This window comes from Oncorhynchus nerka, linkage group LG4 (genome assembly GCF_034236695.1).
Source record: "Oncorhynchus nerka isolate Pitt River linkage group LG4, Oner_Uvic_2.0, whole genome shotgun sequence".
NCBI lineage: Eukaryota > Metazoa > Chordata > Actinopteri > Salmoniformes > Salmonidae > Oncorhynchus > Oncorhynchus nerka.
In genome coordinates this window covers 22,496,715-22,517,547 of record NC_088399.1, presented here as the reverse complement: position 1 = coordinate 22,517,547, position 20,833 = coordinate 22,496,715, and the positions used below count along the sequence as shown (strand labels likewise).

The following is a 20,833-nucleotide window of genomic DNA, read 5'->3' as shown; positions in this document are numbered from 1 at the left end:
AGGAGCAGCTCCGGACTGAGGGGCAGCTCCGGACTGAGGGGCAGCTCCAGACTGAGGGGCAGCTCGGGACTGAGGGGCAGCTCGGGACTGAGGGGCAGCTCGGGCCTGAGGGGTAGCTCGGGCCTGAGGGGTAGCTCGGGCCTGAGGGGTAGCTCGGGACTGAGGGGTAGCTCGGGACTGATAGGTAGCCCAAGACTAAGAGATGGCTCAGGCAGGTTGACGGCTCTGGCAGATCCTGGCTGAATGGCGGCTCTGGCGGATACTGGCTGAATGGCGGCTCTGGCGGATCCTGGCAGACTGGCGGCTCTGGCTGCTCCATGCTGACTGGCGGCTCTGGCTGCTCCATGTTGACTGGCGGCTCTGGCTGCTCCATGCTGACTGGCGGCTCTGGCTACTCCATGTTGACTGGCGGCTCTGGCTGCTCCATGCTGACTGGCGGCTCTGGCTGCTCCTTGCTGACTGGCGGCTCTGGCTGCTCCATGCTGACTGGCGGCTCTGGCTGCTCCATGTTGACTGGCGGCTCTGGCTGCTCCATGCTGACTGGCGGCTCTGGCTACTCCATGTTGACTGGCGGCTCTGGCTGCTCCATGCTGACTGGCGGCTCTGGCTGCTCCTTGCTGACTGGCGGCTCTGGCTGCTCCTTGCTGACTGGCGGCTCTGGCTGCTCCATGCTGACTGGCGGCTCTGGCTGCTCCATGCTGACTGGCGGCTCTGGCTGCTCCATGCTGACTGGCGGCTCTGGCTGCTCCATGCTGACTGGCGGCTCTGGCTGCTCCATGCTGACTGGCGGCTCTGGCGGCTCCTTGCAGACTGTCGGCTCTGGCGGCTCCTTGCAGACTGTCGGCTCTGGCGGCTCCTTGCAGACGGGAGACTGTCGGCTCATGACAGACGGGAGACTCTGTCGGCTCATGACAGACGGGAGACTCTGTCGGCTCATGACAGACGGGAGACTCTGTCGGCTCATGACAGACGGGAGACTCTGTCGGCTCATGACAGACGGGAGACTCTGGCGGCTCATGACAGACGGGAGACTCTGGCGGCTCATGACAGACGGGCGACTCTGGCGGCTCATGACAGACGGGCGACTGGCGGTGCATGACAGACGAGCAGCTCAGGCGACGCTGGAGAGGAGGAAGGCTCTGACAGTGCTGGACAGGCGAGGTGCACTGCAGGCCTGGTACGTGGTGTAGGCACTGGTGGTACTGGGCCAAGGACACGCACAGGAAGCCTGGTGCGGGGAGCTGCCACCGGAGGGCTGGTGCGTGGAGGTGGTACTGGATAGACCGGACCGTTTTTTTAAATTTCACCTTTATTTAACCAGGTAGGCTAGTTGAGAACAAGTTCTCATTTGCAACTGCGACCTGGCCAAGATAAAGCATAGCAGTGTGAACAGACAACACAGAGTTACACATGGAGTAAACAATTAACAAGTCAATAACACAGTAGAAAAAAAAATGGGCAGTCTATATACAATGTGTGCAAAAGGCATGAGGAGGTAGGCAAATAATACAATTTTGCAGATTAACACTGGGGTGATAAATGATCAGATGGTCATGTACAGGTAGAGATATTGGTGTGCAAAAGAGCAGAAAAGTAAATAAATAAATAAATAAAAAAACAGTATAAAAACAGTATGGGAATGAGGTAGGTGAAAATGGGTGGGCTATTTACCAATAGACTATGTACAGCTGCAGCGATCGGTTAGCTGCTCAGATAGCTGATGTTTGAAGTTGGTGAGGGAGATAAAAGTCTCCAACTTCAGCGATTTTTGCAGTTTGTTCCAGTCACAGGCAGCAGAGTACTGGAACGAAAGGCGGCCAAATGAGGTGTTGGCTTTAGGGATGATCAGTGAGATACACCTGCTGGAGCGTGTGCTACGGATGGGTGTTGCCATCGTGACCAGTGAACTGAGATAAGGCGGAGCTTTACCTAGCATGGACTTGTAGATGACCTGGAGCCAGTGGGTCTGGCGACGAATATGTAGCGAGGGCCAGCCGACTAGAGCATACAAGTCGCAGTGGTGGGTGGTATAAGGTGCTTTGGTGACAAAACGGATGGCACTATGATAGACTGCATCCAGTTTGCTGAGTAGAGTGTTGGAAGCCATTTTGTAGATGACATCGCCGAAATCGAGGATCGGTAGGATAGTCAGTTTTACTAGGGTAAGCTTGGCGGCGTGAGTGAAGGAGGCTTTGTTGCGGAATAGAAAGCCGACTCTTGATTTGATTTTCGATTTGAAAATGTTTGATGTGAGTCTGGAAGGAGAGTTTGCAGTCTAGCCAGACACCTAGGTACTTATAGATGTCCACATATTCAAGGTCGGAACCATCCAGGGTGGTGATGCTTGTCGGGCATGCGGGTGCAGGCAGCGATCGGTTGAAAAGCATGCATTTGGTTTTACTCGCGTTTAAGAGCAGTTGGAGGCCACGGAAGGAGTGCTGTATGGCATTGAAGCTCGTTTGGAGGTTAGATAGCACAGTGTCCAATGACGGGCCGAAAGTATATAGAATGGTGTCGTCTGCGTAGAGGTGGATCAGGGAATCGCCCGCAGCAAGAGCAACATCATTGATATATACAGAGAAAAGAGTCGGCCCGAGAATTGAACCCTGTGGCACCCCCATAGAGACTGCCAGAGGACCGGACAGCATGCCCTCCGATTTGACACACTGAACTCTGTCTGCAAAGTAATTGGTGAACCAGGCAAGGCAGTCATCCGAGAAACCGAGGCTATTGAGTCTGCCGATAAGAATATGATGATTGACAGAGTCGAAAGCCTTGGCGAGGTCGATGAAGACGGCTGCACAGTACTGTCTTTTATCGATGGCGGTTATGATATCGTTTAGTACCTTGAGCGTGGCTGAGGTGCACCCGTGACCGGCTCGGAAACCAGATTGCACAGCGGAGAAGGTACGGTGGGATTCGAGATGGTCAGTGACCTGTTTGTTGACTTGGCTTTCGAAGACCTTAGATAGGCAGGGCAGGATGGATATAGGTCTATAGCAGTTTGGGTCCAGGGTGTCTCCCCTTTGAAGAGGGGGATGACTGCGGCAGCTTTCCAATCCTTGGGGATCTCAGACGATATGAAAGAGAGGTTGAACAGGCTGGTAATAGGGGTTGCGACAATGGCGGCAGATAGTTTCAGAAATAGAGGGTCCAGATTGTCAAGCCCAGCTGATTTGTACGGGTCTAGGTTTTGCAGCTCTTTCAGAACATCTGCTATCTGGATTTGGGTAAAGGAGAACCTGGAGAGGCTTGGGCGAGGAGCTGCGGGGGGGGCGGAGCTGTTGGCCGAGGTTGGAGTAGCCAGGCGGAAGGCATGGCCAGCCGTTGAGAAGTGCTTATTGAAGCTTTCAATAATCGTGGATTTATCGGTGGAGACCGTGTTACCTAGCCTCAGTGCAGTGGGCAGCTGGGAGGAGGTGCTCTTGTTCTCCATGGACTTCACAGTGTCCCAGAACTTTTTGGAGTTGGAGCTACAGGATGCAAACTTCTGCCTGAAGAAGCTGGCCTTAGCTTTCCTGACTGACTGCGTGTATTGGTAGACCGGACCGTGCAGGCGCACTGGAGCTCTTGAGCACCGAACCTGCCAAACCTTACCTGGTTGAATGCTCCCGGTCTCCCTGCCAGTGCGGCGAGGTGGAATAGCCCGCACTGGGCTGTGTAGGCGAACCGGAGACACCATGCGTAAGGCTGTTGCCATGTACGCCGGCCCAAGGAGACGCACTGGAGACCAGATGTGTAGAGCCGGCTTCATGGCACCTGGCTCGATGCCCACTCTAGCCCAGCCGATACGAGGAGCTGGTATGTACCGCACCGGGCTATGCACCCGCACTGGGGACACCGTGCGCTCCACAGCATAACACGGTGCCTGCCCGGTCTCTCTAGCCCTCCGGTAAGCACAGGAAGTTGGCGCAGGTCTTCTACCTGGCTTCGCCACACTTCCTGTGTTCCCCCTCCAATACATTTTTGGGGCTGACTCTCGGGCTTCCTTGCCAGCCGTGTTCCCTCGTATCGACGGCTCCTCTCTCCGGCTGCCTCTGCTCTCCTAGCTGCCTCCACCTGTTCCCATGGGAGGCGATCCTTTCCCGCCAGGATCTCCTCCCAAGTGTAGCAACCATTGCCGTCCAACACATCATCCCATGTCCATTCCTCCTTGCGCTGCTCCTGCTGCCTGTCACCACGCCGCTTGGTCCTGTTGTGGTGGGTGATTCTGTAACTGTTTTATTCCTGGGAAGGAGAGGAGGACCAAAATGCAGCGTGGTTATTTATAAACATCTTTAATGAAAGATGAAAACGTGAACACTATACAAAATAAGAAAACGTGGAAAAACCGAAACGGTCCTAACTGGTGCAAAACACAGAGACAGGAACAATCACCCACGAAATACCCAAAGAATATGGCTGCCTAAATATGGTTCCCAATCAGAGAAAACGATAAACACTTGCCTCTGATTGAGAACCACTCTAGGCAACCATGGACTTACCTAGAATACTACACTGAACACAACCCCATCAATCTACAAAACCCCTAGACAAGACAACACATAATCACCCATGTCACACCCTGGCCTAACCAACATAATAAAGAAAACACAGAATACTAAGGCCAGGGCGTGACACTATATCTAGACTCTGTCCAATACTGAGCATTGTCCTATATCTGTACTCTGTCCAATACTGAGCATTGTCCTATATCTGGACTCTGTCCAATACTGAGCATTGTCCTATATCTGGACTCTGTCCAATACTGAGCATTGTCCTATATCTGGACTCTGTCCAATACTGAGCACTGTGCTATATGTGGACTCTGTCCAATACTGAGCACTGTGCTATATCTGGACTCTGTTCAATACTGAGCACTGTGCTATATCTAGACTCTGTCCAATACTGAGCACTGTCCTATATCTGGACTCTGTCCAATACTGAGCATTGTCCTATATCTGGACTCTGTCCAATACTGAGCACTGTGCTATATCTGGACTCTGTCCAATACTGAGCATTGTCCTATATCTGGACTCTGTCCAATACTGAGCACTGGCCTATATCTGGACTCTGTCCAATACTGAGCACTGTGCTATATCTGGACTCTGTCCAATACTGAGCATTGTCCTATATCTGTACTCTGTCCAATACTGAGCATTGTCCTATATCTGCACTCTGTCCAATACTGAGCATTGTCCTATATCTGGACTCTGTCCAATACTGAGCATTGTCCTATATCTGGACTCTGTCCAATACTGAGCACTGTGCTATATGTGGACTCTGTCCAATACTGAGCACTGTGCTATATCTGGACTCTGTTCAATACTGAGCACTGTGCTATATCTAGACTCTGTCCAATACTGAGCACTGTCCTATATCTGGACTCTGTCCAATACTGAGCACTGTGCTATATCTGGACTCTGTCCAATACTGAGCATTGTCCTATATCTGGACTCTGTCCAATACTGAGCATTGTCCTATATCTGGACTCTGTTCAATACTGAGCATTGTCCTATATCTGGACTCTGTCCAATTCTGAGCATTGTCCTATATCTGGACTCTGTCCAATACTGAGCAATGTCCTATATCTAGACTCTGTCCAATACTGAGCACTGTGCTATATGTGGACTCTGTCCAATACTGAGCACTGTGCTATATGTCGACTCTGTCCAATACTGAGCACTGTCCTATATCTAGACTCTGTCCAATACTGAGCACTGTGCTATATCTGGACTCTGTCCAATACTGAGCACTGTGCTATATCTAGACTCTGTCCAATACTGAGCACTGTGCTATATCTGGACTCTGTCCAATATTGAGCTCTGTGCTATATCTAGACTCTGTCCAATACTGAGCACTGTGCTATATCTAGACTCTGTCCAATACTGAGCACTGTGCTATATCTAGACTCTGTCCAATACTGAGCACTGTGCTATATCTAGACTCTGTCCAATACTGAGCACTGTGCTATATCTAGACTCTGTCCAATACTGAGCACTGTGCTATATCTAGACTCTGTCCAATACTGAGCACTGTGCTATATCTAGACTCTGTCCAATACTGAGCACTGTGCTATATCTAGACTCTGTCCAATACTGAGCACTGTGCTATATCTAGACTCTGTCCAATACTGAGCACTGTCCTATATCTGGACTCTGTCCAATACTGAGCACTGTGCTATATCTGGACTCTGTTCAATACTGAGCATTGTCCTATATCTGGACTCTGTCCAATACTGAGCACTGTCCTATATCTAGACTCTTTCCAATACTGAGCACTGTGCTATATCTGGACTCTGTCCAATACTGAGCACTGTGCTATATCTGGACTCTGTTCAATACTGAGCACTGTTCTATATCTAGACTCTGTCCAATACTGAGCACTGTGCTATATCTGGACTCTGTCCAATACTGAGCACTGTGCTATATCTGGACTCTGTCCAATACTGAGCACTGTTCTCTGTCCTCTCAGGTGTGTCTATATATCTCTGTTTGTAGGGTTGCTTTTTACTTTTTAGCATAATAAGTTGTCTTTGGTGGTCTGTTTGCTGTGTCTTCATACCTGTTGTTTTTTCTGTGAGTTTAGGCTTATATCGCTCAGTCTCTTCATGTGTGTATTTGTCAAAACCTTCTGCTTGCTTTATCCTTAGCACCGTTGACATTAATCAACGTACTGCTTGGCTAATGTGGCTATGCAAGCAAAAGCATCAGACATTTATTTCTGTTCCTTTTTCTTTATTCAAAACACTGACAAGACATGTATGTCGGTAAGGTGCATTTATTTATTTCTGGAAGGTCTCGGACACACCAGTAGCTTTTGCTGGCCCAGAATACTTAGCACCTCTGAATGTAATTTGCAAACTGAGTGCACGGCTATTCTACCACACGATGAATGAGCGGCAGACGAACGCTAGATTAGGTGCAATATGTGCGAGCCTTAAGACATTTCAGTCTCATTTTAGCTTTGTGGTTTTAGATTTGTTTCAGAGATTAAAGTGTCTCTGCAGAAGAGGTGTGTGTTTGGTGTGTGTATCATACTGAGCTAGGTTATCCACTGTTTACTGCCTAGTGAGTCAACAGGATGTGAGGCAGCTGAGGTTAGAGTTTGAGGTTTGTTGATCATTAGTGTTGTCAGGGTGTATCTATCCTTCCACACACCTGCCTCTCTTTTACACACATTCACCGCTCTGTTCACTCTGTATAGGTGTGGTAGTCAAGAAGTTGTGTCCCTCCTCCATTTGATTATTATGCCAGCCCTGTGTTTGTGTCTGTTTCTGTGTCTTGGGGGGGGGGTGTATTGTATGGGCAGGCATAAGCTATGGACAATGAACACAATTGCATTTTATCGATGGCAATTTGAATGCACCAAAATACCGTTGCGAGATCCTGAGGGCAATTGTGAGGTACAGTATCTGTGACCAACAGATGTAAATCTTTATCCCAGTTATGTGAAATCCATAGGTTAGGGTCTAATTTATTTCAATATGAACTGTAAATCAGTAAAATCAATGAAATTGTTGCATTCATATTTTTGTTCAGTTAAATTGAAGGCAGTCAATTCAAGTGATTTGAATGTAAAATTCTGAAATGTAAACACATTAAAAAGAAATAGCTGGGAATTCAGTGTATTGAGAAGTCACTGAAAATAAATTATCTTTGTTTACTTCCTGAATTGACTGCCTTCAATTCGAATGGAACCTAACATTGATAGAAATATGGTATGGCTTGGGTGACAGGGACAGGCCTGGTGTACTGTAGGGAGGAGACAGACAGGGACAGGCTTGGTGTACTGTAGGGAGGAGACACACAAATATAGGTCTGGTGTACTATAGGGAGGAGAGGGACAGGCCTGGTGTGCTGTAGGGAGGAGAGGGACAGGCCTGGTGTACTGTAGGGAGGAGACAGACAGGGACAGGCCAGGTGTACTGTAGGGAGGAGAGGGACAGGCCTGGTGTACTGTAGGGAGGAGACAGACAGGGACAGGCCAGGTGTGCTGTAGGGAGGAGAGGGACAGGCCTGGTGTACTGTAGGGAGGAGACAGACAGGGACAGGCCAGGTGTACTGTCGGGAGGAGAGGGACAGGCCTGGTGTACTGTAGGGAGGAGACAGACAGGGACATGCCTGGTATATTGTAGGGAGGAGACAGACAGGGACAGGCCTGGGGTACTGTAGGGAGAAGGTAGACAGGGACAGGCCTGGTGTACTGTAGGGAGGAGACAGACAGGGATAGGTCTGGTGTACCGTAGGGAGGAGACAGACAGGGATAGGTCTGGTGTACTGTAGGGAGGAGAGGGAAAGGCCTGGTGTACCGTAGGGAGGAGACAGACAGGGACAGGTCTGGTGTACTGTAGGGAGAAGGTAGACAGGGACAGGCTTGGTGAACTGTAGGGAGGAGACAGGCGGGGACAGGTCTGGGGTACTGTAGGGAGAAGGTAGACTGGGACAGGCCTGGTGTACTGTAGGGAGGAGAGGGAAAGGCCTGGTGTACTGTAGGGAGGAGACAGACAGGGACAGGCCTGGTGTACTGTAGGGAGGAGACAGACAGGGACAGGTCTGGTGTACTTTTGGGAGGTGAGGGACAGGGACAGGCCTGGTGTACTGTAGGGAGAAGGTAGACAGGGACAGGCTTGGTGAACTGTAGGGAGGAGACAGGAGGGGACAGGTCTGGGGTACTGTAGGGAGAAGGTAGACTGGGACAGGCCTGGTGTACTTTTGGGAGGAGACAGGCGGGGTTAGGCCTGGTGTACTGTAGGGAAGAGACAGACAGGGACAGGTCTGGTGTACTGTAGGGAGGAGAGGGACAGGCCTGGTGTACCGTAGGGAGGAGACAGACAGGGACAGGTCTGGTGTACTGTAGGGAGGAGAGGGACAGGCCTGGTGTACCGTAGGGAGGAGACAGACAGGGACAGGCCTGGTGTACTGTAGGGAGGAGACAGGCGGGGTGTACTTTTGGGAGGAGAGGGACAGGCCTGGTGTAAGGTAGGGAGAAGTTAGACAGGGACAGGCCTGGTGAACTGTAGGGAGGAGACAGACAGGGACAGGCCTGGTGTAAGTTAGGGAGAAGGTAGACAGGGACAGGCCTGGTGTAAGTTAGGGAGAAGGTAGACAGGGACAGGCCTGGTGAACTGTAGGGAGGAGACAGGCGGGGACAGGCCTGGTGTACTGTAGGGAGGAGACAGACAGGGACAGGCCTGGTGTACTGTAGGGAGGAGAGGGACAGGCCTGGTTTACCGTTGGAAGGAACTTACTTTGGGCAGCCATGACCTGCACTATGGTGAGGACTGTCTGAGTATCACATGACAGATGACATGACATAGAACTCTGTATGTAGTCTGTGGTGAATTCCATTCCTCTCATTCAAGGGTTATGTTGGGTATTTATGGCTCTTTAGGTTATTTCCTGTTTGTGTGTGTATCACTCAACATACACTGTGTGTTGCTAATGGCTTCTGCTACTGCTGCTCCCTCAACAGACCTGCATCTGGGATAGTGTGGGTGTGTGTGCATGTGTGTATGCGTGCACACGTGTGAGTCATGAAGGCACCAAGTTCATTAAGTGTGATGTGTGTTTGTTTCTCCTCAGGCGCGGCAGCAGGCTCAGATGAGACACCAGATTGCAGCAGACAGTAAGACTGAATACTCCAACTACCTGACCAAGTTCAACCAGGAGCAGAATGAACATTACTACACACTCATCCCCAATATATTCCAGGTAATACTACACCCTCATCCCCAATATATTGTATTTAATTCTACACACTCATCCCCAATATATTATATTTATACTAAACACTACTCCCCAATATATTCCGGGTTTTACCACACATTACTACACACTAATCCCCAATATATTCCAGGTATTACAATACATTACTATACACTCATCCCCAATATATTCCAGATAATACTACACACTAATCCCCAATATATTCCAGATAATACTACACCCTCATCCCCAATGTATTCCAGGTAATACTACACCCTCATCCCCAATATATTCCAGGTAATACTACACCCCCATCCCCAATATATTCCAGATAATACTACACCCACATCCCCAATGTATTCCAGGTAATACTACACCCTCATCCCCAATGTATTCCAGGTGATACTACACCCCCATCCCCAATATATTCCAGATAATACTACACCCTCATCCCCAATATATTCCAGGTAATACTACACCCTCATCCCCAATGTATTCCAGGTGATACTACACCCTCATCCCCAATATATTCCAGATAATACTACACACTCATCCCCAATATATTCCAGGCAATACTACACCCCCATCCCTAATGTATTCCTGAAAATACTACACCCTCATCCCCAATATATTCCAGGTAATACTACACCCAAATCCCCAATATATTACGGGTAATACTACACTCTCATCCCCAATATATTACAGGTAATACTGCACACTCATCCCCAATATATTCCAGGTATTACTACACATTACTACACCCTCATCCCCAATATATTCCAGATTATACTACACCCTCATCCCCAATATATTCCAGGTAATACTACACCCCCATCCCCAATATATTCCAGTTAATACTACACCCTCATCCTCAATATATTCTATTTAATTCTACACACTTATCCCCAATATGTTCCAGTTAATACTACACCCACATCCCCAATATATTACGGGTAATAGTACACTCTCATCCCCAATATATTCCAGGTATTACCACACCCCCATCCCCAATATATTCCAGGTAATACTACACCCCAATCCCCAATATATTCCAGGTAATACTACACCCCCATCCCCAATATATTCCAGGTAATACTACACCCTCATCCTCAATATATTCTATTTAATTCTACACACTCATCCCCAATATGTTCCAGTTAATACTACACCCACATCCCCAATATATTACGGGTAATACTACACACTCATCCCCAATATATTCCAGGTACACATTACTACACCCTCATCCCCAATATATTCCAGGCAATACTACACCCTCATCCCCAATATATTCCAGGTAATACTACGCCCTCATCCCCAATATATTACAGGTAATACTACACACTAATCCCCAATATATTCCAGGTATTACTACATATTACTACACCCTCATCCCCAATATATTCCAGGCAATACTACACCCTCATCCCTAATGTATTCCAGAGAATACTCCACCCTCATCCCCAATATATTCCAGGTAATACTACACACTAATCCCCAATATATTCCAGGTATTACTACATATTACTACACCCTCATCCCCAATATATTCCAGATAATACTACGCCCTCATCCCCAATATATTACAGGTAATACTACACACTAATCCCCAATATATTCCAGGTATTACTACATATTACTACACCCTCATCCCCAATATATTCCAGGCAATACTACACCCTCATCCCTAATGTATTCCAGATAATACTCCACCCTCATCCCCAATATATTCCAGGTAATACTACACCCCAATCCCCAATATATTACGCGTAATACTACACTCTCATCCCCAATATATTACAGGTAATACTACACACTCATCCCCAATATATTCCAGGTATTACTACATATTACTACACCCTCATCCCCAATATATTCCAGGCAATACTACACCCTCATCCCTAATGTATTCCAGATAATACTCCACCCTCATCCCCAATATATTCCAGGTAATACTACACCCCAATCCCCAATATATTACGCGTAATACTACACTCTCATCCCCAATATATTACAGGTAATACTACACACTCATCCCCAATATATTCCAGGTATTACTACACATTACTACACCCTCATCCCCAATATATTCCAGGCAATACTACACCCTCACCCCCAATATATTCCAGGTATTACTACACATTACTACACCCTCATCCCCAATATATTCCAGGTATTACTACACCCTCATCCCCAATATATTCCAGGTAATACTACACCCCAATCCCCAATATATTCCAGGTAATACTACACCCCCATCCCCAATATATTCCAGGTAATACTACACCCTCATCCTCAATATATTATATTTAATTCTACACACTCATCCCCAATATGTTCCAGTTAATACTACGCCCTCATCCCCAATATATTACAGGTAATACTACACACTAATCCCCAATATATTCCAGGTATTACTACATATTACTACACCCTCATCCCCAATATATTCCAGGCAATACTACACCCTCATCCCTAATGTATTCCAGATAATACCCCACCCCCATCCTCAATATATTCCAGGTAATACTACACCCCAATCCCCAATATATTACGCGTAATACTACACTCTCATCCCCAATATATTACAGGTAATACTACACACTCATCCCCAATATATTCCAGGTATTACTAGACATTACTACACCCTCATCCCCAATATATTCCAGGCAATACTACACCCTCATCCCCAATATATTCCAGGTAATACTACACCCCCATCCCCAATATATTCCAGTTAATACTACACCCTCATCCTCAATATATTCTATTTAATTCTACACACTCATCCCCAATATGTTCCAGTTAATACTACACCCACATCCCCAATATTTTACAGGTAATACTACACACTCCTCCCCAATACATTTCAGTTAATACTACACACTCATCCCCAATATATTCCAGGTAATACTACACAGTCATCACCAATATATTCCAGGTATTACTACACATTACTACACCCTCATCCCCAATATATTCCAGGCAATACTACAACCTCATCCCCAATATATTCCAGGTACACATTACTACACCCTCATCCCCAATATATTCAAGATAATACTACACCCTCATCCCCAATATATTCCAGGCAATACTACAACCTCATCCTCAATATATTCCAGGTAATACTACACACTCCTCCCCAATACATTTCAGTTAATACTACACTGTAACGGTTCTCTTGTGGTGAAGGAGAGTCGGACCAAAATACAGCGTGATGATGATTCATGATATTTTAATGAAGGAAAAAACTATACATGAAGAAACTACAAAAATAATGAAATGTGAAAACCGAAACAGCCCTATCTGGTGCAAACACAAAGACAGGAACAATCACCCACAAAACACTCAAAGAATATGGCTGCCTAAATATGGTTCCCAATCAGAGACAACGATAAACACCTGCCTCTGATTGAGAACCACTCCAGACAGCCATAGACTTTGCTAGATACCCCCACTAAGCCACACACCCAACACCCCACAAAACCCCAAGACAAAACGCACCACAATAAACCCATGTCACACCCTGGCCTGACCAAATAAATGAAGACAAACACAATATATTACGACCAGGGCGTGACATACACACTCATCCCCAATATATTCCAGGTATTACTACACCCTCATCCCCAATATATTCCAGGTAATACTACACCCTCATCCCCAATATATTCCAGGTAATACTACACCGTCATCACCAATATATTCCAGGTATTACTAAACATTGCCTAACCCTAATCCCCAATATATTCCAGTTAATACTACACTCATCCCCAATATATTCCAGGCAATACTACAACCTCATCCCCAATATATTCCAGGTAATACTACACACTCCTCCCCAATACATTTCAGTTAATACTACATCCTCATCCCCAATATATCCCAGGTATTACTACACATTACTACACCCTCATCCCCAATATATTCCAGGTATTACTACACATTACTACACCCTCATCCCCAATATATTCCAGGCAATACTACACCCTCATCCCCAATATATTCCAGGTATTACTACACATTACTACACCCTCATCCCCAATATATTCCAGTTAATACTACACTCTCATCCTCAATATATTCTATTTAATTCTACACACTCATCCCCAATATGTTCCAGTTAATACTACACACTCATCCCCAATATATTACAGGTAATACTACACACTCATCCCCAATATATTCCAGGCAATACCACACATTACTACATCCTCATCCACAATATATTCCAGATAACGTAAAGAAAATACACATTACTACAGACAGTGATGCCCTCATCTGTCTCAATGTCTTTTGATTTAATTGACAATTTATAAATACATTACAACCCCAACTTATGGACACAATGCATTTGAAGATGACACTAAAGTTAATAATACAAAGATTTTCATTTTGGTCCTCTTATTAACAATTAACAATAATGTAGATGAATAAAACAGAGGTTGATGATGATCATCATAGAGTTCCTTCACAACGGACTGTGCCCACTCATGGTGAAGACTGGTGCATCTGCTGGCAACCCATTTGAGTTAGATGATAGTTTGATGATAGTGATGCCAGGTGATGACATGACGTTAACACTGTTGGCTTGCCGACTCTGATGTTAACCATGGCCTCTTTACAGCCGGTGATAGTAATGGAGTTGGCTTGCCGACTCTGATGTTAACCATGGCCTCTTTACAGCCGGTGATAGTAATGGAGTTGGCTTGCCGACTCTGATGTTAACCCTGGCCTCTTTACAGCCGGTGATAGTAATGGAGTTGGCTTGCAGACTCTGATGTTAACCCTGGCCTCTTTACAGCCGGTGATAGTAATGGAGTTGGCTTGCTGGCCAGTGGTGTCAGAGCCAGTTTGAAAAGCAACCTCCGAACTATGGTATCTTTGAACCAATTATAGACATCTTCATAGATTTACAGTACCTTACATACTTGGCAGCAGTATAGTGCGGTACGACCACAGAGCTACTGTCTTATAGTATGTAATAGGATGCTGGTGTTACAGCATTGTAATAAGGATCGTTGTGTGTTTGTGTGTATGTAGAAACTCCAGGAGATGGAGGAGAGGCGGATCGAGAGGGTGGGTGTGTCCATGAAGACATACGCAGAGGTGGACCGTGAGGTGCTGCCTATTGTAGGGAAATGTCTAGACGGAATGACCAAGGCTGCTGAGTCCATCGAGCCAAAGACTGTGAGTATGCATGCACAAGATTGTATGTACAGTCTTCTTCCAGGCTAGAACCATGTGGGTACTATGTGTTGTTGATGGTATTCCTCCCTCACCAGAGTCCAGGCTCTTGGCCTTACAAAATTCAGAGATACTGAGGTATTTGCCTCACCCATCCACCTCAAATGCTCATCTGTTAAGTCATAACAAGACCTGGGATTAAAACGGGTGAGAATGCTTTCTTTGGAGCCTTCTCATTCACTCAGCCGCCTGACTCAGCCAATCATCTCTGGGCTAAATTAAGCCCCATCCCTTGACACTCCCACAGTTAATGGTTTCAGAGAGAGAGCTGGGAAAACAGCAATGTAACAGGAGCAATAATGAGAGAATGAGTGCAGAGAAAGAGAGGCCTATGGGGGGAGAGAGAGAAGGTGAGAGATAGGTACAGACAAGGATCTCTCTGTACTTTGCTCCGTTCATCTTTCCCTCAATCCTGACATGTCTCCCAGTCCCTGCCGCTGAAAGACATCCCCACAGCATGATGCTACCACCACCATGTTTCACCGTAGGGATGGTACCAGGTTTCCTCCAGACGTAGTGTCTGGCTTTCAGGCCAAAGAGTTCAATCTTGCTTTCATCCGACCAGAGAATCTTGTTTCTAATGGTCTGAGTCCTTTAGTCACCTTTTGGTAAACTCCAAGCAGGCTGTCGTGCCTTTTACTGAGTGGTTTGCGTCTGGCCACTCTACCATAAAGGCCTGATTGGTGGAGTGCTGCAGAGATGGTTGTCCTTCTGGAAGGTTCTCCCATCTCTACAGAGGATGCAAAAAAATCTAAAAAACAGTTTTTGCTTTGTCATTATGGACTATTGTGTGTAGATTGATGAGGGGATTTTAAAAAAAAATCCATTTTAGAATAAGGTTGTAACGTAACAAAATGTGAAAGGGGTCTGAATACTTTCCGAATGCAATGTATTGGGACAGTGAAGCTAAAACTTTTAATTTGGCTTTATATTCCAGGATTTTGGATTTGAGATCAAATGTTTCATATGAGGTGACAGTACAGAATGTCACCTTTTATTTTAGGGTATTTTCATAAAAATCAGATTTACCATTTAGAAATCAAGCATTTGAAGGTCAAATTCACTTTTGTGTATTAAAGTAGTAGTAGTAGTATTTGTTCCCATATTCCTAACACGCAATGACTACATCAAGCATGTAACTCTACAAACTTGTTGGATGCATTTGCAGGTTTATTTTTGGTTGTGTTTCAGATTGTTGTGCCCAATAGATATTAATGGTAAATAATGTATTGTGTCATTTTGGAGTCACTGAGAGGTGGGGCGAGTACTTGATTGAGCAGAGTAGCGTGATGCTGCCACTACCGTTGTTTGACCGATATGGTACCAGTCTGGACCCATACACTCTTTGAAAAAAAGGTGCTATCTAGAACCAAAAAGGCTGTCCCAATAGGAGAACCGTTTGAAGAACCCTTTTGGTTCCAGGTAGAACCATTTCCGCAGAGTGTTCTACATGGACCCTAAAAGAGTTCTAACTGGAACCGAAAAGGGTTCTACCTAAAACCAAAAAGAGTTCTCCTATGGGGACAGCCACAGAACCCGTTTGGAACCCTTTTTTCTAAGAGTGGCTGGTCCTAACTCAACACAATACTACACAGATATAGCAAAATAATAATAAGAATACGTTGCTCTGCACTTCTATATGAATGTGGATGCTACCATGATTACAGCTAATCATGAATTAATTGTGAATAATGATGAGGTAAAAATGTACAGAGGCACAAAGATCATGCCCCTGAGACATGCTAACCTCTCACCATTACCAGTAACGGGAGGTTAGCATTTTTTGTTGGGTATATTTATGCATCTGTAACTTTCTCACTCATCATTATTCATGATTTATTCATGAATAAACTCAAATATGAGGTGACATTCTGTACTGTCGCCTCATATTAAACATTTGATCTATAAAAAAAAAAATAGGCTGGAGTATAGTGCCAAAGTAAAAGTTTTCGCTTGTGTGAGTGTTGCGTGAAGTATCACACTACATTGTGTAAGGAGGGAGCAGCTAGTCTGGATGTGGCCACTTCACTGTCTGCACACACAAGGTTAACTATGAGTTCCCCACTTCACCAGAAAACATACACACGCTTGACAGTATACATACACACACGTGAGTCATTTATATGCGACTCATTGAGTAAAAAAACATTGGATTTTTCAAGCATTCAATCCAGTATGCCAAGATGGCGGACGCTATTTTAGTGCTAGCTATAGAAAATCATCAGCCTAATATATTGAGATGTCTCATGTTGGCTGCATGCCTGGTTTGACAAAGCCTATCCCTGGGGTGTCACTAAGGGAAGGAGGGGAGATTACTAAATGAAGGCCTGTGCTGTTCCAGTAAAAAGAGTAGGAATAATAGATTCACATGGAATGGCTCCCTTCCATATCTTCTCTACACAGAACCCTATGGCTCTGTCTCTACCGCCAGCAGCAGTCAGGCTGATGACCTCTTACCTCTTCCCTCTGGCCTTATCAGTATAAAGATAGAGATACCGATACAGACCCTGTAACTCTGTAGTGAACAATGAGCGGTGTCCTAATTGACACTTTATATTTCTGGACTTTTACATTTAACCTGCTTTTTAGGAATTCTTGGAATAGAAATTGAGTTTTCTGGTCATATTCAAATGTTATTATGAAACTGTTGACATAAGAGATAGATCTGTTAGGTCTCTCCTATCTCTCCCCTTCCTATCTCTCACTCTACCATCTCTCCCCCTACCCCACCCCACCAGGACTCTAAGCAAGTAGTAGAGTCGTACAAGTCTGGGTTTGAGCCCCCAGGGGACGTAGAGTTTGAGGACTACGGGCCGGGACAGACCATGAAGAGGACTGTCTCTGAGACCAGCCTGTCCAACTCACGAGGAGAGGCCAAGGAACGTCCCGGCGGGGGCAAGAGCAAAGGCAAACTGTGGCCTTTCATTAAGAACAAGAACAAGGTAACATACACTCCCACATACTCAAAGGTACTGTGTATAGTGATACCTCACAGGGTCAAGTGTATTATTTGTGGAGTGGTTGTGACATCACTTCATTCTCCCTGTACAAGAATGTCCAATGTTTTTGGCCACACATTTGGCTATAACAAGGCTTAAATAATGTAACTTCAGGGGACATTGTTGTAGGTTACACTGTCAAATGTGACTTTAATGCTCTATTTTGGTTATTGTTATAGTTCTGTTCAGTTCGTTTTAATTTATCATTGTAATTGCAATAATTCTGTCGTTACAGTACGTCAGTAGTATTGTCAGTGTGGTTGTTATTATTTGCCATCCTTTTCCTGGTTACTCACTAGTCATCATCGTCACCATCATTGTCGTTGAGCCACCAACTCTCAACTTAACCAAAACCCACTAATACATTGATAACTGAGTCCCACCACCCCATCCTCTCTCTCTCTCTCTCTCCCCCTCTCTCTCTGGTGTTAAACTCAAATGACAGATTAACTCACTCCTCTGCACTCTGACTGTATGTCCTGTAGCCTAATAACAGTCTCACTCCCTGATCGTGCTCTTACAATGGTGGTCTGTCTGGAATGGCCTTCTCACAGCCCCTTGCTTCTGTGTGACTCAGCTGTCTAACATGGGGCCATTTGGGATGAGGTTTTAAGCTTGAGGTGGCACCATGATAGAGCAGAGCACTTGGGTGTGTGTGTGCGGGGGTGTCCTTCCCTAGCTCCGACTCCCTGAGGTTTAATCCCGAGAGAGGGAACCCCATGATGTGTGTGTTGTTTGTTTGGTGTTCCTCCTGTTCATAATGTGTCTGTGTTCAAACTCAAGAGCATAAGGGACAGCTGATGACAGAGTATTTGTCCTCACCTTTTGAGTGAGGCCATGCACGTACTGTACCCTGAGAGTGTGAGGAGAACAGAATGTCCTGGAAGGAGAGGAGACACACACACACACTCACGTTCACACAGCATGGTGAAAACGTGAGACATTTATATCCGAGCATAGCAGAGATGGGAGACCCTAGTCCAAGTTGTATCCCTTTCTATAAACAGAACTCCTCTTTGAATATAAAAAAATGATATTGCAAACCATTTACGTACATTTATTTACTCCTTTGGTTTTAAAAAGACCGGTATACTGAGCTCTTGTGTGCATGTTCACTCACTGAGTAATGTAAGCAATCTGTCAGTACAAATTGCAGATCTCTCTCTTGCTCCCAAATGGCTGGTAGCTCATTAATTGAGCATTAAAGGGTTTGGGCAGAGAGAGTTAGGTTTCTGTGATGATGACCTGAAATTCAGCTGCTGTCGCATCTCAGAGGATGTGGGGAATTTCTAGTCCAACCGCTCGCATGTGATGAGGTTTCCAGAAAATTGATATTACAAAATGGAAGCTTGCATGTGCTTCTCTGTGAAACTGTCTGCTTAAATGTGTTGCAGCAGCACCTAGCTCTAACACTATTAACGCTTCTCACTCACTCTGGTTACGTTACGACCTTCGACCTTTGTTTTACTTTGTTTGTTTGACAAGACTACATTACTACATAACAGCTGGGTATGACACTGGGTTTGTTTGTGTTTGACATCTCTCTTGGTTGTCTCTGTTTCCGTTGGGTTTTTCTCTTACCTGTTTTTAACATTATTTGGGCCCTTATTTATTTATCTCGTTTTGTGTTCCTCCCTCCTTCCTTTTTTGTCCTCTTGTTTTGATTCTGCACCTTTTCCTCCTCCTCGGTCACGGCTACCTCTTAATGGTAGCTTATGTCCCTGTTAACGTCCCCGCACCAGCCCCCCGCCCCCAGCCTCCAGCCCCCCTCACCCTGTGCTGTTCCCAACGACCCCCAGTCTCCCAAGCAGAACAAGGAGCCCCTCTCCAACCGCTTCAACGAGTTCATGGCCTCCAAACCCAAAATGACCTGCCTCCGGAGCCTGAGGCGAGGGGTAAGTGTGTGTGTGTGTTGTGCTGTGGATGTGGTTGTTTGTGTGTGAGAGAGTGTGTGTGTGTGTGTGCGTGTGTGTGTTGCGTGTGTGCTCGCCTGTCCCCGGGCTCTGTAGCGCCGCTGTATGACGGAGGTTCATCAGGTAGTGTTGACATTAGGCCTATATTCTTCCGTTATTAATCATTAATTGGCTATATATTATGTGTATTACATCATCAGTGTCATGTTATCTCAGGAACACTGGGGAATCATCTCAACAAAAAAATTATAAAAACTGTACTGGGCCAAATCTATCTTGGACATCTGTCTATCCTCCAGCCTCCTCCATTCAGCGTTCTGCCTGTATCAGTCTCTGTGTACCGCTCTCTCTAGCATGCTTCCATAGTTCTGCTCTACCAGAACCACACAGTCTGTGTCCGTCTCTCTCCAGACATAAACTCGAACTCTCCACCCTGTCTCCACTTTGAACTCTAAAACTGCTTCACACACAATGACCGTGTCGTCTGAGCTCCCTCCTCGTGACAGACATGAGTAGGTGTCCTGCTATATTGTAGCTCTCCTTGAAGTGTTGCCATAATGATGCAATGAAGGAAATCACAAGTAATACATTGCTAAAAGTAGTAATGGGGAGAGTATAAGCAACTGGAAGAAGTTTTGTTCTTTAGTCAAGAATGACTTCCTCCTAAACAGCCTATCTGGGTCGAACTGAATATCAGTAACAGTATAATGTATAATGATTATGCATAAAGTCAAAAGTCGGAGTATATTGAATATGATGTTGCGCTGTATGCTGATTGAGTCACTGATTCTGTCGGGCCAGGCCCGGCTTTTAGAAGTGCTATTTTAGAAGCAAGCCCCTGAGGTTCAACACACCCTCTTTATCTGCAGACATACACGCTGCAGCTATCTGGTGTCACGCTGAGTTTCTATTCCTAAACCATGATCCCTGTCCAGGTCAGGCCATGCCCACGGCACCACACAAGGCTCCCCTTGACCTCAGGAAT

At 45.9% G+C, this 20,833-nt stretch overlaps 1 protein-coding gene across 18 annotated transcripts in view; it reads left to right on the top strand.

Annotated features, from left to right (window-relative positions):
* LOC115120520 (formin-binding protein 1-like) overlaps positions 1 to 20,833 on the top strand; it is a 114,533-nt gene that overhangs the window by 72,926 nt on the left and 20,774 nt on the right. For 12 of the 18 annotated variants that reach the window (XM_065017363.1, XM_065017355.1, XM_065017359.1 and 9 more), the window contains exons 7-10: positions 9,564 to 9,692; positions 14,733 to 14,879; positions 17,675 to 17,878; positions 19,648 to 19,830. In XM_065017363.1, the coding sequence (XP_064873435.1) occupies positions 9,564 to 9,692; positions 14,733 to 14,879; positions 17,675 to 17,878; positions 19,648 to 19,830 (663 nt within the window). The remainder of the gene's footprint in view (positions 1 to 9,563; positions 9,693 to 14,732; positions 14,880 to 17,674; positions 17,879 to 19,647; positions 19,831 to 20,833) is intronic. The other 6 variants (XM_029649498.2, XM_029649515.2, XM_029649527.2 and 3 more) reach the window with 2 other exon arrangements.